Genomic DNA, 23,992 nt, shown 5'->3' with positions numbered 1-23,992 from the left:
GAACCTTGGAATATTAAGGTAGACGAAAGGTGAAAGAAACTTACCAGTTGTGAATACAGGTCTTTGCCATCTGGCACCCCCAGTGATTCTTACTTGTTCCCCTGTGTTTCTCTGCTCCTGCAGGACATTTCCTCAGAGCTTTTCTGTCTTTCCTGCAAATACAGACCTCCTCCAGATCTCACTAGGCAGATACAAAAATTAATTTGGGTTGTAAAGTCTTTTGTAGACAGCTCCTCTATCACCAGGAATGCCACTGGATGCTTTGTTTAACTTGGTGCTGGGAACCAACAGGATTCCTGTGATGGGTAACAGGAAGAGCATTTTCCAAGTCATCCCTCCAACCCCAGGCACATTTAGTTTTGGGCAGACCTCAGTGTAGGCTCACGTCTTCACCTCTCTCAGTATCTAATGTCCAGTCAATAAAGTCTCTGTCTATAGGAAAATATATAACTGACAATTTTTCACAGCAATGGGGCTTTCCTTTTGTGACATTTTCTTATAGAAGGAAAAAAAAAAAGTGTTTTCTAAGCCCTATTGCTTTCTCTTTTCCTTTCTCACATGTACAGGAAATTCAACCATTACCAGAGTATGGCTCTCACTCTGTGCTGCTAAAACAGCATCTTTTCTTTTTTTTTTTTTTTTCAATTTTTTCCCCCAATGTAGGAATGTTCAGTTAGATCTCGAATTTGAAGCTGTTTGTTGTATAAGCAAAGAAAATAACTAAACTTTATTAGTTGTTATTTTTTTTTTTTTTCTGTCTTATCTACTTTTTCCTATCATCCTCTCTCTGGCTGGACCTGATTTGCAAAGGACAGATCTGCAGATACTCCTGGTGCCAGCAGATGGAATGGCTGCAAGGGAAAGCAGATTAATGCTTAGTGTTTCTTGCCCATTTTTAATAGGCCTTCTTTCATTACTGCTGTCTGTTTCCACTACCTATTCATCCTGAAACTTGTAGAAACCTCGTAAGTTAGAGACTAGACTCATACCTGCATTCCATTTTTGGAGAGTTTTTTCCTGAGAACTGAGAAAACAAACAAACCCCCTTGTAATGAGGATGTTTCTTCATCTTGTATTATCATGATTTTATTGTATCTGATATTACAAATTTTGATTAACTTGATGTTAAAAATTCTCATTCAGGTGAACATATATTTAATTGGAGACCAGCTGAATGGCAAGGTTTCTGATGGTGTAAACTTACGTGGAATAGTGAGGGAAACTGAAAGATTTGCAGAGATTTTAGGAGATGGAGATAATACTACATACAGAAGCCGCCACCATATGTGGCTCAGTGATCCTGTCGTGTCTGGAAGCTGGGGAATAGGTGGGTTATTGTGGATAACTTATGTTACTGCCTGGGCATTTGATTTTGGCTGCTGTTAGAGGTGACAGTCTCAGCTCACTGGACTCCTTTCAGAGGCAGAACAATTCTCTTATATTACTACAAACTTCTGAAATAAATGTGTTTAAAAAGCCAGTAAAGCTGTTTCAAGTGTGGCAAAGACCTAAGCAAAGGAAAAACATGAAAATAAATAAAAACAAATCAGACACTCATACATAAGTTTTTCTTGGGAAGAAACAACTATAATATTGACAATTTATGGATGTACTTCTTATTAGGAAGTCTTCAGCTGTCTCACTTTGCTAGCTTACACTATGATTTATAAAGAAAAATGTTAGCATCTTTGTGAGAAAAAATGTTTTCAGTTCACAGGGCACGAAAATCTTTAGTTTGGCTGGATGTACAAAGTGAACTTCAGCACAAATTCCTTAAGATGGGATTAAAGTCATACATTTACAATTACTGTCTGTTAGAAACCTTTGAAGAAACAAACTCTGTTATAAAAATGGTTTGTTTTGCCTGGAAAGAGAAGGTCATTAATGTTTGGCTTATCATGGTCACTATCTAAAATATAAACACAGTTCCCTGTCATCAGTGTCTGAGGAATTGCTGGTTAATTCTACTTGGAGGGAAGATATATTGTGTTTTAGATCTCACCCTGTCAGAATTGTCATGTACTGTTGCAGATACGGCTGTAGATAGTATTGATTAATCTTTATTGATTTTATTTCAAAATGAATGGACACCAAGTTCAATAGGCTTTCTGTGAAGAATGTCTAGAAATAGAATATTTTTTTTATTAAAAACAACAGCAGTAGCAGAACTCTGATGGGAATGAAACACATAAAATAATTTTAGTTAACTGTTTTGTTTTTTTTTAACAAGAACTCAAATCTTTGTTAAAGACAAAATTAAGCAAACACTAATCTAAATAGAAACCATTTCTCCCCCATCCATCCCTATAACTTATTCTTTGGAAACAAGCACACCAAATTTTTTGAGTGTGTTCAAAATTTATACTAGTTTTTCAGAATATTTTATTACTTAAAGAAATTATTTGAATTGATAATACAATATGGTTAATCATCTTCCACGCAAAAATGATGTCTCTTAAGGAAAAAAACAAAACAAAACAAAACACAATTCTGAGGTTTTCTTAAAGTTGTAGTTCCAGAAAACTACATGCTCTGGAACATGCTTGAATGAAATTCAAATCTCTTTTTACATGTAATCTGATTAAAAAAAAATAAAAGAGAGACAACAGACAGATAGATTGTTAAGTGGAATTAATTGTGCAATTTCTAATATTTTATCAGTCATAACTGCTTTTTGTTTTCCCCCTTACCGTTTTGGTACCAGTTGCAGAAGTGTTCTGTATTCTCATAGGATCACAGTTTTTGTAGGGTTGGTTAAGAACACAAGTATCCTGTCATTTTGTATAAAGCAGTTACAAGGTTGTATGGTTCTGTGGGTATATGAATGATCATGGAAAATAAGGGATGAACTGTGACCAAAGAAGAACCTTGTGCTTTAATGAAAGCATTTTTCTTTGATGATGTTCTATTGAATTTTTTGGGAGTATTGTTTGTTCTTTGTTTGGTTTTGTTTGGGTTTTCCATTTGGTTTTGTTTTTTTTGTATCATGGATTTTGAAATAGAATGCAGTAAAAACCCAATTACCTGTCTTTTAAGCCTCTACCAACCTTGAAATCATTCTCCTCTCTGATGTTACGTTTTCATGCTCTCCTTCTTCAGCAGTTGCCTATTTCAGAGGGCATGGGGAAAAGGCAGGATGGTACAGGATGGTGTTAGCGAATACTTTTGTCAGTACCTAGTGGTGCTTGCTGTGCAAAGGGTGCTGTCACAGTTTTCTTCACACACTGCCTGATCTCCTGAGTGCAGGTAGAAACTGGCTGGCCTGCCCACAGCAAGAGGAAGGAGACTTTGCTGCTGTGCTCACCGCGGTCTTTCTGAGCATGTGGGCCACTGAACTCTGCTGAACTCCTCAAGTCTGGGTTACCAGACAAGAAATAAAGTCAGGTTTTGGGCTAAATATCCTGGAGTTCCCTGAAAGGATAATTTTTGCAATTACTGAAGTATTCTTTCTGGGTCTTTGAAAGCAGAAGATTCCATTTGCTTAAAAACCTATGGTCTGACTGGCTGAATTAACAAAGTTATAATCCACAGAGAGGGGAGGTTGGGGAGTTGAGTTTTTTGAGTGTATAAATATGCCTGTCTCTTATGCAAGCATAATACAAATTATGCCTGTCTCAAATACAAACATTTGTACCTCTTCCATCTACAGAAAAAGTATGGGATAAAGAGTAGTTACAGAGTTTTTCTGTTGGAGTCTATCAAGGCTGAAAACTAGGATTTCTCTTTCGATTTGCATTTCGAATTTCTATTCTAATGAAGCAAAACAGAAGTGATATGCTTGTTCAGACATCTGACTGAAGTTTATGAAATGATTATCTTTCCATATACAGCATGTTCTTCCTTGCCTTTTGGAAGTTTTTTTTAATATCTGAAGGTTAGCCTTTAGGTCATAGCTTTTATAAGTTCAGCACAAGCCTTTAATCTCTCTAGAATAATTTTTGTGTGTAACTTATTCTCATAATTATTACTAATAAAGCTACCACATAGGGAACAGTACATCCTTGTAGTATCTGAATTCTTTATCTTATTTGTTTAGATCATATTAGCAGAAAAAATATTCTCTGTCCCTTGTTATTTCCTAAAAAAAGGACCTTCCTAGACAGTGTAACAGAGCAAGAGGAATGCAGAAAAAGAATTCAGATTTGGTGAACACATCTTGGTTAGAATTTTGAGGGAAAATGTTGCTTTCTCTCTCTCTTTCCCTCTCTCTATGCCTGGGGTTAAGTTAAAATAAGAGTTATGCTAAAGCAGTAATAAAACCAGGTTTTTAAACATTGTGTTTTATCGCCCATATAGAAATTAGTAATGTAACTTGGTTATCTGGAATTTGTACTATATGTACTTGTGCCTTAGTGAAAGAAGACAACTAATTTGCTCAGCTGTTTAAAGAGTATTGTGAACTGATGAATGTTCTCTGCTACCTCAAATTCTTTTGACTATTGGATGTCTTATTAATTATAAAAAAATTACTTGGTCCTTAGTGATTTTGAAATACAGTATTTTCACCAAATAGAATTTTTTTTAAAAACAGAAACTTTATAACTCGATTTCTTTCCATCTTTTATGATTTCACTCCTACTTTCAGGATCCTGCTTCCAATACAGGTGTTCTAGAAATGAGAAAATTTGATGACTGTGTTTCAGGGATTCCATTATGTCTTTGGTCCCTGTAAGGAAAGAGCTCTGACAAATGGGCCAGCTGCCTCCCTTCCCCAAGAGACAAAAAAGTAATTTTCTTGGTTCCTATATTCCATGATTTGAGGTTCTTTCCTTTTCTCTCCCCAAAACTTGCACTCTGAACCGGTGTCCTGTGAATTACTTAGGACATCACAGGCAAGTTTCAGGGTAAATCAGCATTTGAAATGTTCAGTAAGTCATCCACAAACAAAGTAGATGAAGTGCTGTAGCAACAATTTTTAACTGCTTCCCAAATAGTTTTTAATTTTTTTTCTCTCCAGTGCTGCCTGCTTCATCCTTTGAGAAACACTTCTGTATTTTCAGTCTGAACCTCTATCTGTAAGATCCTTGGGGTTTTTTTACTACTTTTGGTTTTTAACCCACATCTTAAATTTTACCTTTGCTTCGAAGAAACCAGGATTGTTTCCAGACTTTGTAATCCCAAATAGTGTACATAGTGGGTATTTGCTGCACCAGGTTGGGTGTTCTTCCTACTACTGTAGAGGAGGATGAGTGACTTCTGAAGAAGTTAAAATCAGTCTCAGCCCCTCACTTCCGAGTCCAAATCCACGCTGCTGGTGTTGATGTGCATTAAGGAGGAGGTACCATGAAGTGGCTGCAACCTGATTTCTCCTAGAGAAGTTTTATAACAATATAACTGATACATCATAGGGAGTATTTCAAGGTTGAGGGTTTTTTTTGATTTTTGTGTTTTATTTGTTTTTTAACAAGTGATGATATCACTGATCTGTGTGTAGAGGTTTATTGCACCATTTCACTAAAAGATTGGATTTGGGGGCACATGCTAACAACAACCTTATTGCTACTTTGTGGGAGTAAGATGATTCGGCTTTCAAACTCCATCCACAATCAGCCCTGGTTAAGGATTATCTCCTGGTTAAGGAGTTGTGGTTTTATGGGGTTTTTTTGTTTGTGGGGTTTTTGGTTTGGTTTTTTTTCCATTTTTTAAACTACTATTTCTAAATGATAAAATATATGTTCAAACCATCACTTCTGACTTGATAATTTGTTCTACTTTATTCATATCTCACACAGGCAAAAGGTGCTAAGTTTTGTGGAGAAATTTTTTTGTGCAAAAATCATTGTACAGAAAAACTGCACATTTAAGTGTTATGTAGCACAACAGGCTGCATGGGAATTTTTCTAGTTCCTGAAAATATTATTTGGTTCATATAATATGAGGATACAAATACATGCTTTGCAAACAATTTATTACTAGAAATTTCTAATAAATTACAATATAATCATAAATAATTTTATATATCACACAGTGTTGAAGAGTTGAGGCAGATAGCCTTAAAGTCATTACAAACACTGAATGAGAATATAGCAAGGTGGGGGATCTCTATGAGAAAAATGCAGAGAAAGATGCAAGAGAAATGTAAGTTATGTTTCATAGTTTCACTTGCTCTGCTACAAGTGGAGTGTTCAGAATTTCTTCCTTTGAGTGAAAATGAGTTGTTTGGAAAGTTAATGTCAGCCAATTCTTTGTGAAAATTACTAATTTGTATTCTTTCTGGACACTTGTATAGCTGCATAGGACACTCAGGAAATTGCCAATTTTTAGCAAGGTCTTTGTGGCAATGACAGTAAGACACACGTACAATCTAAAACTGTGCACACAGTGAAGAGAATCCACAACAATTTTTTTACTTCATCCTCTGGTACCATCTGAGTCTTTTTGCACTCAGCTTAGAACCTCTGCTCTCGGAGCAGTCTGCCCTTCATGATGGAGGTGAAGACTGGTTCCAATAACCAGAATTTTTTAATTTTTTTTTTTTTTAATTCAGAGTGCCAGATGTGTTTTTAAATAAATGTGCTTCAAATGCAGCTTTATTCAGTTTTTTTTCCTACATTTTTTTCTTTTTGAAAAATAGTGTTTTAATGGAAGATCATATTCTTTTTCCTCTGAATAGTAGATTTTTTTTTGTTACGAGTCCAAACTGAATTTGTTGAACTTTGAAAATAGGTCAGTGGCTAGTACAGTTTGTTTAAAGACCAAAGGACTCATTATCATTTATCAGGAGTCATTAGATGTTGTTATAAGGTCTCACTCTTAAAACAAACTTGAGAGTTTCAAGCAATAATGTGCTATTACACAGTTTAAAATGTTGTATGTTCATAACATAAAACAAAATTTGATTAAAACAAGTTGTTTGGGGCCAAAATTCTTGGTCATTTGAGTACAATCCAGTTTTGATCATTTTGAGGGGATAAATTCGTCCAGGTTTTTTTTTTTTTTTTGTAAATAATTTATATATTGTTATTTTTCAATATGTTTGAATAATCGACTGCCTTTTAGCATGTTGTTGATACAAATTTTAGTAGAACCAACCTGATGAGAAGTTTCCATTTAAATAAGGAAAACTGTATAAATAGCAATCAGTTTGAATATAGCCCATGATTGAAAACCACATGTAGCTTCCCTGATTTTTCAGGAAAGCTCTTTAGCACTTGTATGCATTTGCACGGTGTGCCCATCCTGCTGGCAGCACTGTTGGGTTTTTGTGTTTCCTTTTTGTTATGTTATACCAGGTAGTAACCACTGGTTTGACTGATTTAAAGAAGAAAAGGAGTCAAGAATTCTACTTACAATTAGAGATGCAGGTACAAAAAAACGTTCTCCTCTGTGTTGCACTTTTAAGGAGTAAAAATGAATGTATCCAGCATCTGAGCATGTCTCCAGCATGCACTGTGCAGGGCAGCAGAGGCAGGCTGTGGGAATGACCACATTCTGCTCTGCCCCTCCAGATCAGCAGCCCTGGGACAGGCTTGTGTCAGCTGACAATAAAGGGTGTCCGAGTGACTTGTTAATTTTATCTGTACAAGCTGAGCCATTTGCAGTTGGCTATTCGAGATTTGCCTTTCACCGAGTGGGAAGGGCAGCAAAATACCTACGGCTTCTAATTAGTTTTCAATGCAGGTTGCTCGTTAGGAAAAAACCTCTTTGCCTTTGTTGAAATGACAGTTTAGATTTCATTAGAGAACAATGCTTGCAAACTGCTTCTGTCAGTAATGTTCAGTTCCTCCAAAGCAACTTTTCTAATTAATGAAATCAATTGCTCAGTCGTGTTCCGTCTGGGTGCTTGTGTAGCTGCATAAGACGGTCAGGAAATTGCAGGTTTTTAGAAAGGCTTTTGTGGCAATGACAGTGAGACGTCCCTAAAACTCTTTCCACTTTTCTAAGACACGGATCTAGGATAGAATTTTTACTTCTTTCTCAGATTCGTTCTTTTTGTGTTTTACGGACCTTAGAGGCTCTGCTCTGGAAGCAGCCTGCCCTTGGTGCTGAGGTGGGTACTAGTGCCAGTCCCACTGCGACTACTTACACTACTACTCCAGTAGCTGGAGTACTGTTGATCTAGCAGGAGCTGGATGAAGGTTTAGACTCTGGCTATAGCAAGCAGATTTTTAGTTGTTTTGTCAATTTCAGGTGTTTTGTCACTTTTAAAATATTTGTTAGTATTCAGTAGCTTCCTTAAAAAGCTTCTTTGTAGGGAGTAATACTGTATTTGGTTCTGTGCGTATTCAAAAAAAATACAATAATGTTAGTTCTTGCAAAGTTTGGTTTTTTTTCCTTCATGGTCTTAAAGTATTTGAAAACATCGAAGTCTTTTTATGGCTTTTTATTTTATGGGCAGTCAGAATACCACAGGACAGCCAAAACTTGTATTGTTTTGACTCTGCAGATATCTTCTTGACGGATTAAGGCTGTCAGCAGAATGTGTAAACACCATTTCCAGCTTTTTACATTGGTCACTAAAGCATCCTTAAGTGCAGCTCAGGAATCTATTCCTGCGAGACAAACCCTTCACTCTTATGACTGAATGATGGTCAGGGGCTTCTGTTAAAACGTTTTAATAACTTTGCACTTCCCAGCAGCAAGTCTGTTCTCCTGTACTGAGAGTTACAGTGATTGATCCTTTCTATGCAGCTAGTGCACTGACATATGAATGCGTTCACTTTAAACAGTCTGCCTGCAAGTTACAGCAATGTAATTATTTAAACAAAGATGTTGCACTTCAGAAATTATAATACAGTTGCAGCAGTCACCTTACCAGGCCCTGTTCATTGTGCACATTGACAGCTTTCTACATACTACAGCTTCTCACACTGCAAAGAGGAATCTGAAAAGCTCCTGAAAATTTTGTAGAATATACTGCTTTATAGTAAAGGAAAGATATATAAAAAAGGCTCTGATTTCTCGCATAATTTTGTATTTTTCGGAGGAAAGAACTAGGAGAGTGGGAAACTGTCTACTCAGTTTTCTGAAATGCTGAACTTTACAGGTTTTTGCCTAGTTTTAATGTTGTTTGGAGTTATTGTTTTGTTTTTCTTAGTTCTTTCATCACCTGGAAGGAAGTCCTTCAGTGGATTCTAAGTCTGTTCAAGGAAAAACTAATTATCTGATTGCCCACCATACTGTCTTGGCAGGGCTAGGCTGGTGCCTTGTCAAGGGTGCACAGCTGAAAATGATGAATGAAATGACAGATCACTTTCTCTAAATAAGTTCTGGAAAGAGCTTGTGATAAAGGTTCTTGCAGGCTTTGAGAATAATAAAAAAAAAGATAATGTCCTGTAAAAGACCCCAAATAACTGTATTGATTCTGTTACATATTTTTCATGTTTTATATGGATTCCATTTTGTCTTTTTCTTTAGAAAGCCTAAAATTTTAAAAGCTTGTTTAAAAGCCAACATATAATGCATTGGCATAGCAAGGTGTGAACATGAAATACTGGTTTAAAATACTAATATAGTCATAGAATAACTGTCTTTACCAATACTCTGTGCCTACCCCTGTGTACTTCATTACAGTAGTATTTTGGGTTCAGTAGTATTCTAAGGAGAGAAAACAGACCTGCCTAAAACAAAAAAAGCAAGTTTTTCACATCTTTTTCTTGGATTGGACCAATTCCTCACTCTGGTTCATTTGTGCTGAAAAGATAGCAGAAATATGAGATGTAGCAGCAATAAGTAGCCTCTTGTAGGACCTGCTAAAAGTTCCTGATTGTTTGAAAAAAGCCTTATTAAACTTGAGAATACATAATATTGTCCTGTGAAAGAGCATTAGGAAATGAGTACAAAAAAATATTTAGAAGACATACAACAAAAATTATTGTATGTGAGTAAAATGCCTTTTCTCAAGCATATTTGTTTTGAATTTTATGCTGGTCTCCACCATGATAAAATACTCTCATTGTCAAGAAAAGGAAGAATTTAATTCCTTTGTATAAAAATATCTGGATAAGAGTTGGTTATTCTAAATTTGTGTGATGATGTTTTCTACTCATTTACACTCAATTGAACCCGACATTCAGCATTTTTAGTGGGGTTTTGGAGGAAAAGAGCAGACTAGGAAGGTTAAATACTTGGAAGGGTCATATTAGTGCCCTTAAATTTTCAACAGAATTTAGACGTAAAATTGCACAAGATGAGGGGAGTGAGGGGATGTCAAAAGAAAAGTGTGATTGATGCAGACAAAAATAGTCTGTCAGAAAATTATATTCATTTTACCTAAGTTGTTTTCATAACAAGTCTCTTCGCTTTTAAGTTGTTTGCATTTCTATGGAAAATGTAAAACCTCACTTCAGAGAGATCCCTGTTTGTGTTTAGCAAAGAGAAACAAGGAATTCATAGTTGCTGTTGATGGGATGGTGGGTGTCCCTTGTTCTGCATGTGCCATTAACCCAAGCTGAGTCGTGTATCTTGTATTAGAAGCGTTGGCTTTGTCAGCTGCCTGCTCACGTGTAGCAGTCGTCCCCGTCATCCACCTTTGTAATCAATTTTGGCATGCAGATTTTGTGTTTTGGTAGAAAACGTGCAGTGGAGTCCTGCATAAATGAAACGAAAAGGAAAACAGCATTTGAAAAATAGTGTTTTGAGAAAATGCCAATGCATACAAGTGTCATTGTTAAACAGCAGTGAAAAAGTACATGAATCCTGAAGTCAGTTGGTAGTCAAAAAATATGTAAAATAACTGCAAATGAAGTATCTGACCAAATATCGTTGTAGTGGTTGTAAGAGAATGTGCATCCACCTCTTGCTGGATGGTGATGATGTAGAACAGGCTCTTTTGTTATTGTTTTAAAAGTATGCTTTAAAAACAGGGAAACTGTTTTAAATAAGGAGCATGCAGTTGTAACTTCTTCAGTGTGTGATTATCTTTTGACTTTTCTATATTTTTGGTTTTTTTTAAGATCTTTATGGTTATGGCAAAATCTTTCATCATCAGCCGATGGTATAATGGACTACCAGTTGGATGACACACAGTCGTCTGAAACATGATATATGCTTCTCCTCATCCGTGTCCATGGTGAGTTTTGCTTCTGTGTGTATATATTTAATGCTTTAGAGAAGGAATTAAAAGTTTTCAGTGACCCACATTGGATGTTGTTCCCATTGTTTTCACATGGATTAAGAGTATTGTCAATTTACTGACTACATAAAGCCCTTTTTTTTTTTTTGTAAGCTGTTAGATATATATAGAACGTTTCTTTTTTTGGATTATTTTACAGCTATGCAAAATTCTGATAGGCAACTTGAAATGTTATCTTTCCCTGTGGCTTGAAAACATCTTCACCTTCATTTAGAGTGTCTAATTCAAATTAGATTCCCACCAAATGTTCTTCTTGATCAGACACATACTGCAGTGTACTTTAGAATAAGGTAACTGTAACAGTGTTGCAAATATACTATAAAAGCCAGGTAAGAAAATTAATTGGAGAAAATATTTGGAAATAATTTCTTAGTTTTGTTTTTTTTTGCACTGCTTCTCTGTTTTGTGCCTACAATTAATCTGATTATATTATCTGTGAGCACTGTTAAGTACAGTCAATAATATTGAAAGCAAGGCTCCTCATATTATAACTGAATGTTTTTGTGTTCAGACATATGATAATGAGATCAAAAGCACTCGTTGTTCATTTGCCTAAGTACATTTACAAACCAAATTTGGGTATCAGAACGTTCCTCTGACTACTCTGTAACACAACAGAAATTGCAGCTCAGCCTCCTCTCCAAAAATCGGGTTAGGTAATTGAGGTTAAAATCTTCACTCTCTCACTCTTCTCCTTTGTGAGGATTTAGATATGGTTCTTATGTCAGAGTTTGGTTATGAGTGATACTGAATTGTCTGGAATAGTTGCTTAGCCACTGTTAAAATTTGCCTGTGAATGTTTGTTATCCTATAAATTTGTGTCTAGATATGATATGAAAGGTATTTTTCCTTTCCTGCTCCCTATTTCTTAGAAGGACGCAGAAGTAGTGAAAAAAGTGAAGAGAATAGAAGAGGCAAATATTAATTTGCCTAATTCCATAAGGCTTTTAGTCAAGGCTCTTCTTATTATATGTTTAATTGCTGTAATGAACTAAGATAGAAGCAATGCTGTTTCAGGAGATGTGTTTGCACTTGGTAATAGAAAGGTGCATTTAAATGTCCCATATAAGTAGTTAAGAGGTGTTCACTGGTAAAACCAGTTACTATTGTTTCTGGGTGTTTACACTGGGGAATGGACAGCTGTGTAGCACATTTTCTCATCCTGTGGGGGACGTTTTCTGCCTGATTCTCTGTTACCAATTTCAGCTGGCTTTGCATTTCAAATTTTAAGTCTCCCAGGTAGTAACCGTACAGCTCTGAAACCAGGGAGCCAGATAAATAGCAAAAAAGCGTCACCTTGCTTCTTTCCACCTGCAAATTTTTGAGAGGAGAAACCTGAGATATTGTTTGATGGGTTATCCAGCATCTGTTGGTTCTGTGAAACATTGCCCTGGGTATTTACTGAGTTCTGCATTGTTCTCTAACCAGGCTTTGTATTTGCCAAATTAGCAGATTTTCTTCGAACACTTGACCTTTCCTTTTCTCCTTTTCCTTATCAGCAATGTGCCATACATTTCTGAGCCTGTTTATACATCCTGAGTGTGCACTGACTCATCATGAAATGAGGGCTTTGTGACAAGTCTGATGGAAGAACTAACTTCTTTAAACAGAGAAAACTGTATATGTGTAAATAGTGCAGGATTGTCTCCTCTTGCAGATGTCTGCTACACTACATTTTATTGCCATTTTACTGCATTTATTTCCTGTGTACACCAGCAGGAGAACAAAATCCATTCCAATCCACAGTGTTTCCCTTGTGGCCAGACTTAAAAGGTGTGATGATGTCTTCAATTATTTAAGAAATGTCATTATACATTGTCCTGACAATTAAAAAAAACCTGCTTTGGCATTCTTGTTAGAATTGTTCCTCTTTGCAATCAATATCTTCAAGCAAAAAGTATGTACCACGTGTAAGGGCGTCCTCCTCTCACTTCTGTATCCACTCAGGGCTTATATAGATTTTCAAATGGTCAGCAAGTTACTCCACTGCTTCTTTCTAACCAGAGGAAAGCTAAAGTGAGCATTAGGAAGTAAACTGAGTGCCATCACACAGGATTTGAAACCTAGAGGATTTTCTGCCCTGACCACAGTAGCTTGCAGAATGATATCTAGAGGATAAGTAAGCTTTGCTCATCAAATTCAAACCCTGCAAGAGAAGAAACAAAATTCAATCAGTATAATATATTTAAAATCTGTAAAATAATAATGATAATATTCCTAGTTTCTCCCCACCTCCTATGCCCCATTAGATAGACCAGGGAAACCTATTAGAGAAAGGTGTAAGATAATTTTAGAGGACATAGTGGGATTTGACAACTTATGTGAAAAGGAAATAGAATCTCTTATAAGGAAGAAGTACTTTAAATGCAAAATTGTATATCAGCCTGTGGTTGAGTGTGTTCTGATCTTCATTCTGCTTTAGACCAACAGATACCAATTTTGGAAGGGTCTTTTGGTTGCTGGAAAGCACAGAGATTTTAAAAAAAACCAACAAACCCAACCCCAGACAACAAAAACCAAACCAAAGCCAAACAGTAAACAAAACAAACAATAAAAAGTGGAAATTTTATTTGTCTGCTATATATTGAGAAATTTCATATAGCATTTTAATGTTGAAAGGAATTTTTTTTTTCAAGATACTCAATATGCAATCAGCATAGGGTGAAAAATAAGCCATAGTGAACAGAAGGCAGGTGCTGTTTGGGAGATGTTTATGGTCATTGAAAAGATACTATGGAAAACATTAAAGATCAGGATATCTACAAACAGTGAAAGTGGTTCAGGCCATATGTTAAGTTACAAAAATAACAAAGGACTTTTTAGTACAGAATTGCCTTAATTTACTTGGAAGACTGAATAATTCTAGAAAGCCCAACAAAAAAAAAACCCCAAAAACAACATAGCAGGTATTCCTAATATTTACCAGCTGTATTTTCTGAGTGTTGTGTTTTGTAGATAACCACTTGAAGAAACAACAGCAGCAGCTGCTAAGTAAGATTACCATTCTATTACCTGACTTGAAAAAGAGGAAAGAAGAAAAAAAGGGTAATGAGAAGAAAACAGGGAAGAAGTCTAGCCCTGTATGTCAGTTTCTCCACCTAAAACCGTCTGTCAAAAATCATGTACTGAAACCTCCTGTACCATCACTGAACAATGGAAGTTTGTGTTTTGTCTGGTTCTGCTTCTGAACTCGTTTCAGCTTCTCTGCTGGAGGCACCTCACAGTTTACAGATGGTATTGTTACTGAAGTGCTCCATTTTAACTGTAAAGCATCATTAATAAGTATTAAAACTAGTTTTTATTATTTCCATTGCTTCCTGTCTATTGTGGAAATACCAAGGGTTCTCAAGACTGCCACTTATTTTGCTTAGAGCATTGCTCCATCAGAGTTCACACAGGTGGATTCAGTGAGCCTGGCTTCATCTGTGCCACCTGCTAGTCTGGCTGTCCAAACACATCATAGGCTTTGTTGAAGCCATTCTGATGACAGAATCAATGGCATGGCAGGTACACTGAAAAAATCAAAATGAAGCATATATTATTTATTAAAGTAATCCCAGTCCTACTTAGATTTATCCTGAACTGAGGTTCCTGCAGCTAATAGATAGAAACAAAGAAATGATGTTAACATTTTTCTTGAAAACTTCTGGTTTGGGTGAATTTAAACTCATGTTGCTTCAGTATATGCAAATAAAGCAAGAACTCCCCTTTGCCCTTGTTTCCCTACACCTTTATGTACTTCATTTTCAAGCTGATGTTGTGATACTGAAGGACTGCAGTATGTCAAGAGTCTTGAATAAATGTCATATAAACTTTGAAAGCTGCTGAGGAACTGGCCTCAAGGTTAGGTATTGGTTAAAGAAAAGCCCGATAACTGAAGAGGCATTGCTGCTGATGTGCTTTGTTCTAATGATTTTCTATTAGTATGGAGACTTGATTAATGATTCTCTATCAGTATGCCCTGATAAACTTGCTAGTCAATGAATCAGTGTGTCATTTTATTTTCTCTTAAAGAGTGTCCTTCTAATGTGAGTGTGACAGGAATTGGCTTTAAATGAACTGCTACAAGCAATTTCTTTATCTGAATGGAGAAAATATTTTCACTTTCTCTAAAGTTTTGAATTCATGCATAATTTTCTTCTGAATTCATGAATTATTTGTACCAAGTAACTACTTCTGTGAGATTTTTGCATTTAAAAAACATAATGAGTTTTTAAAACTGCTTGGAATCAGAAGAGGTTCTGTTGTAATCTTACTGTTTAAATGCTATACTCTTCTAACTGCAGCAGGCTCTTAAAGAAAAAGCTGGGTTTAAAGCTTGAGAAAGCTTGCTTGAAAATATATTCAATGTATTAATATTTAATTTTTAGTTTTTCTACTGTGCTACTGTAAAAAAACAACAGCAGCCATTTTCTACAAAAGACTAAGAGCTTACAAGTTTTGTTAGGGTAAAAAAACATCCCCACAAGCAAACACTAGCAAACTGGTTTTTGAAGTTTTTTATTAGCATATTAACTAGTTTGTTGTGGGTTTTATTCTCATTAAAAATAATAAAAGAATACAAGAATATATTGAATATATTGAGAATATATATCTTGAATATATATCAAGAATATATGGAGTGCTTAAGATCTGCTTGGGTTGGTTTGTTTGTTTGCTTTTTTAATAGTCCTGCTCTGAAGGTAGAGTTCCCAATGGATAGTCAAGATGTAGAACAGAACTTGCAGAACTATCAGCCACATTACCAGTTTGATAGGGGTGGATCCTGGAAAGCTGGAAGAGTTTAAATGGTGTGTGATCAAGCCGAGCTGTATCAGCGATGACACAGCTCAAACAGCAGAGCATCCTCTCCTCCAAGTTCAACCTTGTGGAGCTGCAGAGAATTAGTGCAACTAACTCAGTGAAATGCCACTTGGAAGGGAGATGTGGCTTATTTTAGACAATTTGTAACTGAGTTCACTGGTTTGTGGTCTCACGCTGGCATGTGTCCAGGTGATCTGGCCAACATCGCTTTTGTCCACATCTGGAGGCCAGGAGATGCCAGCAGCTGCATCCTCACCACTTCTCTTGGGTTCTTCTTGGTGGCAACAGATGAGTTCTGGGGATTCACCAAAGAATTTTACTTACCTCAGCCTCTGTAACTGCTAGGCAAATCTGCTGCCAGATGTTCTTTCCTGTTTCTCGGTGTGGCTGGCATGGCAGGAGGAGACACATGCCATCACTGTACGTTGTGTCGCCTCTCCTGCCTGCCTGCACTTCTGACTTGCACAGCAGCCAGGTTGACAGTGTAATCAATTACACAGTTTTAATTCTGGATACCTAGCTTGACTTCAAAGATATTGCTTACTAGAAGACTTGAGGACCTAAAAGTTACCTAGGATTAATCACTCAAAAATATGCCTAGAAAGTGGAACTTTGTTTCTTCTAAAGATAAACTAAATACACACATTTCCTAAATGGTGGACATTGACTGTTGGAATTGGGCACTGCTTCCAACATCCCTGAGAAATCTGAGTTGGATAACTCCCAGATTTGTCAAATAAGTGATTCAATAGGGTCTTCTTGGGGGGAAAAAAAGGAGCTGCTTAAAGAAATCAGTAATTTTTTTCTTTGTTCATTCATATATATCAGGTAGAGTTCCTTTCTTATTTTGAAGCTTTTTATTATATATAGATGTTGGAAATAGTTTTTGATATAGGCCTAATTCTATAATAAATAAGATATTGAGATATTAAATAATGAGATATTAAAAAACTGTATGTCCAGGACCATTGCCCACCCAGATAAGGGCAGATGTGGCTTCTGCCCTTGCTAGGGCTCCTGCCCATCCCTTCCACACCTGGTCTCTACTCATGCTGGGGGTTATTGTACGACATGAACCCACCTTGGCACACGGGGGGGGGGGACATGAGGTTTTCGTTGGCTTAAACCTCAGGAGTGCAAACATCTTCCCAGCTAGAGACACTGCCACCACCTATGTCAGCACTCCCCCTAATTTACTGTCAGTTGTTGCCTCTTGTGCACTCAGCAGGTCACCAATGAAGCTTTTGAAAATATAGGCTGCTGAAACTTGCCTTTAAAATAAGGTAAGAATTAATTTCACATTTTATTTCTAATTACTGTCAATGTTACTATCAATGTTATTGTATAGTTTACCTAATAGCAGAGAGTAGTTTTAAGTACATGTACCCAAATTAAGGATATTATCTTAAGACTTATGTGAAAAGTGCCTTCACAAAGCACAATGTGGAAAGCAGGTAAGAATCACTGCACGGTGTCTGTGTCTCCTCTAAATGATTATTCCTGTAGCTGGCATCAGCAACAGCAAAAATGTTGGAAAGAGGAAACTGGTAAAGAATACAGAGCTTCTGATAAACAATTTTTATTTCTCAGCTCAGGGAAACAAAATCTAGGCATTCAAAAACTAATTAAGTACTTGAGAAAGGGAGGAATGAGATTCATAAGTTTAATTCATGTTGTTACAACAGGCATCCACAGTTCAATTTTGCATTCATTGCTTTGAGATGAGGTTTGTATTAAATCTGAGAAAATTTATTCAGAATTTTATGTAAGGCTTGGGGAGGTTTTTGTTGTTTTTTTTTTCCTTTTATTGTTGTCAAATAATTTTCACCATCTAGATATTGGCAATTTGTTAGCTTGGCTAGAACTATCTAAATGAGGTCAAAACTATATCAGTGCAAATTTTCACAAGTATATCAGTCATATTTTCTGATAGAATTACTAATGTTGGTGGATAATTGCCTTTTGAGACTCACTGGTTTCAGTGAAATGCCCTTCGATATCCTTTTTTACCAGAAAATTAAATTTGGAGTAAACCAGCTCAAATCCTGGTAACTTTCAGTATCTTTTGTGGTGTTGCTTTTAAAAAAAAAAAATAGTGTCCTTCTCTGCCTTTTTTAAAACTATGTAATGCTTATTAACTTTCCTCTCATTTTATTTCCCTTTGTATTATACAGCCTCCTTGAGCTTTACATAAACATGTCTTCTAACTCTGTTTTATGTGAATTGAGTGCATTTTACGGCAGTTTGTAGCTACTAATTTGGGCTATACATTTTTATGTATAAGCATTTCTCTTGGGAAAGTTAAATTTTTCTGCTACATCATTTGCTTAAATGAGGCAGTAAATAGATTATCAAAAGTAGTTCTTTTCCATGCTAATATGGAAACAATTTGGATACTTCAGAGTACTGATTTTGAATACTTGCTACTAATGTCTTGGTGAGACACAATATTCAATGCTCTAAGAATTAATGTATGATTTTACATCTTAATTTCATCTCCTGTATGTATTTTTTGATACGCTATCTCCGCACTTGTATAAATGTGCACATACATAAGAAGAGGAAATAATAGTTTAAATTATTCAGAGGCATTTTAAAAAGAATAAGTTGTTTCAGTGTAAAAGAAAAAAAAGGAGAATGGCAAACTTGGAAAATAATCTTTCATTTAAAATTACATATATATATATATATTTAATTGCACTCTTTATCTGAAATCTGAAGCCATTACTGTGTATCTGTTATTACTCAGTTCTTTATAATAAAGGTAGGATTCACGGGTGTTTCTAAGTTGTCCATGGGGATAGGCAGGAAAATTCAGAAGACAATTCTTGTCTTATATCTGTCTTAGATGCTTATCATAGAAGGGGATATATTACTCTCTGGGTAATTGTCTGTGCATGCAATATTGTTATTTCCTGTTTTAAAGAACACAAGATAATCCTGAAGAACCCAATGCTTCCCACAGTTAATTTTATTTTGTTGAAGATGCAGTAATTGCATCTGCGGAGCAACCACACTTGTTCAAATGGATTGTTCATTTTAGGTACACAAGAGGCGTCTCATAATGATAGTTGCTGAGTGGTTTGACATTCACAGAAATAACACACTTTTCATTTTGCATGCTACCTGATGCATTTTTATATATAAACGGAATGTTAACTTTATTAAAATGAGGAGTTTGTTTAAATAAATAAAAAAAAAATCACAAGAAGCAAGACTTATTGAACCATTTTCCACATTTTACTGGAAAATGTTGGCTCATATATAGTAGACAGTCTTCATTTCCTCTACTCGGTGAGACAGATGTTTTGGTGCTCTGTTAAATAGTCACTGTTTTCAGCAGAGCAATGTGGGCATCTTAGTGGTGCAGAAATTATTTCTCATTGGAGAATATATAGCTCTTTTCAGGACTTAATACTTACAGCCCAAGACTCACCTTCAGCCAAGTGAAGTTATGGTCTGACTCCATTTATACAAGACTTTCTTGTGTAGTTCTAATTAATCAGTGTCGTGCTTTAAAGCTGAAACATTTTGAATGAGAGATAACACTATGGTTGAATTTAACTACTTGTACCAATAAAACAAACTGTGTCAATTGGGGTTATCAATCAGATTTCAGCTTACATCTGGTGTTATAATCTTTTTATAATAATTTCAATTATATAGTCTCTCATTCTCTTAATTCTTCCTCTAAGCTGTTCTGTTGCTTGGCTCCAGCTACTGTGCTCCCTATTCCAGGTGGCTTTGCTTCAAATGCCTGGAAAAAATTATTCTGCTTAGAAATAGGTAACACTACAGGTATTTTAAATATCTCATGATCCACCTTTTCCTAACTGAAAGATTGTTGATATTTTGTGTTTGCAACATTAGAAAAAGGAGAGATCATTTTTTATGCTAGGGAAATCATTTTATTGCTTTATGTGCTGTCCAGCTACACAACTATGAAAGAGTGGCTGAAGGCTTTTAAGAAGAGAGGATTTGTGGATGTTATTGTACTTAGGGGAGAGGAAGTGAAGGACCTGCCTCAAAGTGATAAATCCTGTGAGAAATGAAGCATCAAACTTTCCAACAACAGCCTGAAGCAGCACATTAGCATCGACAGCAGGTGACGGCAATGAGTCTGAAAAGCTCAGATTAAATGAATTCAGGTGTTGGTGTTAGAAAATCTGGTCTCTAAAGAATAGTTCTTGTTACTATGGAAAGTTGTTCTTGCCAAAAGAGATTTGGAGGTAATTTAAATTGCAAGTCAGCTTTATGTTGACTTCAAACAAGGCCATAAAATAATTGTGTGCAGGATTTAGTTCTGAATGTGAGTCATCTGTGGAGTAGGAATACTCAAAGAATTTATTTTGTTTGGAAAATATATATCCTTGATTCGATTCAAGCACAATTTCACCATATTTGTTAAAGTTCTAATACAAAATTTTAGAACCAGAAGACCTAGAGCCTGGGGAGAAATGATTCACAAGGGGTGAGTTAATTTCTGTGTTTATTTCTGATGGACAGTGACTGCACATGGAGTGAGGAGGACCAGTGCTCCCAGTCTTTTGTGAATGACACAGGTGGAAGATAGAAGGTGCTTGTAACTGCAGGGCTATCCATGGGAAGGCTGTGTGCATCCTCTGCTATTAGATATATGTCTGTGATCCTGGGCAATTTATAAGATAACAGCTAATTCAGCTGTTCACAAAGAGTCATTGTTATTTCAGAGGATAAATAATGATGTCATATTATTATCACCTCAGAGAGTATTATGAGACTGCTAACATTGACTTCCCTCTCTATTTGGTGAAATAAAGGTATAAACCTTGCTTATAAACTGTTTTATACAGCTGCTTTTATACCACATTTCTGTGAGCCATATCATTGTTTACTGAGTTTATGATTATGTTTGACTTTTTCTTTTGCTTCCAGTGTTCTACACATTTTGGATTGAATTCATGATTATACACTGTGTGATTCCTTAGAAGCTCCTAACTATTTAAGGACTGAAATAAACCTTTTTTACTTTTTCTCTCCTTTTCCTCTCCCTTTACTTAAATTTGTCATGTAGGAGAAGAAAGTCAAAGCAAGACACCAATGTTCATGTGCAAATTTGTCATTATCTGGTTAGTCTGCTGCAGAGAATGCTTTAGTTCGAATGTGTTGATACAACAGTTTAAAAGCTGCCTGTACTTGGTCTGGACTAAATTGCTGGAAGAATGTATCACTTCTCAGACTTGATGAACTATAGAGCTGTAATACTGTTTTTCAAATTCTCTAATTTACCCTTAAGGTTTTATTTTCCTGATGTGATAGGTGGAAATCAACAAAGAGAAGAAAAATGGTTTTTGTGGTTCAGGTTCCAGCCAGGAACAGTATTGTATCACCAGACTTGAGAAGAGCTCATTCCATGCTGCAGCTGAATGTGTTCCCCATTTCCTTCCTCCCCTGTGCCTGAGCCCCAGGCAGCACAGAGGTCACTATCTCCCAGCAACACTTTGCCCATCTCTACCCATTCTTAGGAAGTTTGAGTTTCCAGTATGTTTTTGAAAACTGAGGTTTTTGTAAGTTTCCCATGTCCATGTTAATTTTTGCAGTGTCCCAAAATAATGTTATATTCTGTTAATGCTTTTTTCACCACACTAATTAAATCTACCTTGCTTTTCCGTTAAATTAACTGTAAAACTGTGTTGTTTTTCCCAGAGAGGGTTGTTGTGTTATGTCAGTTAAAAATCAATAAACCATCATTTTTACCCCCACCCATTTAGTATTGGTGGGGATTCCAGTGTAATGAACCCATTATCCATGATAATGTGTGTGAATCTGATACGGTGTGAATCTTCATGTGCCACCGAGATCATGTGAGGAATTGTACTAAGCATAAGAAGTAAGAGCTCCAAAGCTCTTATTTTGGTAAAAAAATGTTGCTTCCAAATATGTGATCACCTCTCTGTTGGCTGTAACCCACTTCATTTCAGAGATCATACTTCCCTGACTCCACTGAGGGGATGGTAGTTGCTGTGGCCTGGCACATGCTTGACAGGAAAAGGTTGTCCTTGTTTCAGAGGAAAATTGAAGGAACAGGCATCTGAGGAAACAAAAGGCAAAGATAAAAAAAAGGCTACATTGTGAATATGTAGCTGCCCAGCAGAAGCTGGCATTGAGGTTGCAAGGGCAAGCCCCATGGCATAGCATCATTTTACAACTTCAGGACTTGTAGCTGTTCATAAGTGAAAAAAATGAATTTAAGAAAATTATTTAAAAAACAGAGAAGACAGGCTTTTTCGAGAGGTTACTTCACTTCTGTGATATTCTCAGGAAGTTTGTCAGAGCTCTTTTGTAGAGTCTTAAAGTTTGGCAGATCCCTGAGATCTGGGGAAAAGAAGGGTCTCACAGGGATAAGTGATAAACTAGGTATGTCTGTGTGTCTGTGTATGTTTTCACTACAGTTGTGGGGCCTGCTCTCTACTTACGGAGTATATGGATACCTTAAAATACATAATCTAGGGAAAGAATAAGTGAGATTAATTTTAAACATCTGTGACAGTGGAAAAAACATGCAAATCAGTTTAGTAGCTAGTTTGTGTGCTCTTGTACATACTGGAGGTATAAATAGAGCAGTAATCAGGAATAATGGGAGGAGGGGATATTCTTCTTTGGAAATCTCTTTCTTAGAAAGTAGGTCAGGCAGCTTCTGTCACTGTGATGTTTTGTTTATGAGGGAAAGGACAAAATGAAAATAATTTACTAGCCATGCTTGAGAACTGTCACCATCTACTCCTTGATGGAGAGCAGATAACAATAAATGAGTGGTGTGTTAGGGTAAAAGTTAAATTTGCTGTATTAATTAGCTGTCTGAGCTTTCCATTGTTTTTCCTGCTGTGAGTCTTTTCTAGACACATCTTGTGGGTAATACAAAATATAAACAAAGCAGTTGACACTACTGGATATATATTAACTTATGTCTGGTTTATAACTACTTTCTCAAATGTGCAAACTGCTCTGATTAACTCTGCTTGGTTAATCTGGTGTTGAGTGGTGGTAACTGTCTCAACTTTGTGCTTCACCGTGGAGATTTTATCGTTTACTTTAATTTGAAAATGAAAAGTTAAGGTATGTGGACTAATATCATCTGGTAAGGTGGATGTGCAGAGGGGATGTTGGCCAGACTTACCACTGCTGTCCAGCACAGCTCCTGTTTGCCAGTAAGGTCTGATTGCTTGAGTCCCTCGCTCCTGAGGCACCCAGCAGTAACCACAGAGTAGTTACCTGAAGAATTTTTTGTAAGTCTGATTTGGCTTGCGCTTGTTTCCTGTTTGTATTTACTGATTCGGCAAAATAAAGATTAAATTGATGACCAAATGAGGTTTACAGTGGTCTTCAATATGTATAGAAAGTCACCCTTCTTTTTTTGCTTATTTTAATGGACCTCTTTGAGTATTTACTTAATTCTGACTTGATCATGTCTCTGCTTTATCTTTGCCTCTGCTTTTGTACAACAAGAGATAGCAGGCTGTGTTTTTCTCCTTACTTATATATCTAAACTGGCTATTGCTTTGTTTGTTTCCACAGTTGTTTTTCAAACTGTTTTGGCATTTATTGGGGTGCTGATTTAGGGTGGATTTGTTGGGGTTTTTGGTTTGGCTTTTTTTTTTTTTTTCCTTAATGAAGACCAACACTCATTAAATAAAATAGTAATTTTAGAAACGATGAATAAATGTAGTTTAGGAGTTAGAAGAGAATCTCTTCATCATTAGTGCAATTGAACTACGCAGCAACCTCTGCATATAGGTTAAGTTCAGTATAAATAATGAATTTGTTAAATGAGTCATATGACCCTTGGCTGCTGAGCACCTCAGTGTCTGAAGCTCACTCTGTGAGATCTGTATATGAACCGTCAGCGGTTCACAGGTGGCTTTTAAGAGTGTACCTGCTTCAGTAATTTATCAGAGCCCAGTGAGACATGATGGCACAGCAGTGTAACAGGACAGATTAATTGTCTGCCAAGTCAAATCATGTGGTAAGAACAGCATTATTTATCAATACAGGACCCCCCTTTAAACAAGCAAATACAGAACTTCCCAGCTGCAGCTCTTCTACAGAGCAGCCTGTGGTATCAGGAAAAGCAGAATG

The 23,992-nt window shown here is 36.3% G+C and overlaps 1 protein-coding gene across 2 annotated transcripts in view; it reads left to right on the top strand.

The window, feature by feature from the left end:
• Nucleotides 1-23,992, top strand: part of CHRM3 (cholinergic receptor muscarinic 3) — a 261,610-nt gene that overhangs the window by 68,203 nt on the left and 169,415 nt on the right. For both annotated transcript variants that reach the window (XM_058836480.1, XM_058836479.1), the window contains exon 2: nt 10,896-11,011. In XM_058836480.1, the coding sequence (XP_058692463.1) occupies nt 10,980-11,011 (32 nt within the window). In that variant the 5' untranslated portion in view covers nt 10,896-10,979. The remainder of the gene's footprint in view (nt 1-10,895; nt 11,012-23,992) is intronic.

This window comes from Poecile atricapillus, chromosome 3 (genome assembly GCF_030490865.1).
Source record: "Poecile atricapillus isolate bPoeAtr1 chromosome 3, bPoeAtr1.hap1, whole genome shotgun sequence".
Classification (NCBI taxonomy): domain Eukaryota; kingdom Metazoa; phylum Chordata; class Aves; order Passeriformes; family Paridae; genus Poecile; species Poecile atricapillus.
This window is presented reverse-complemented; position numbering and strand designations above follow the sequence as displayed.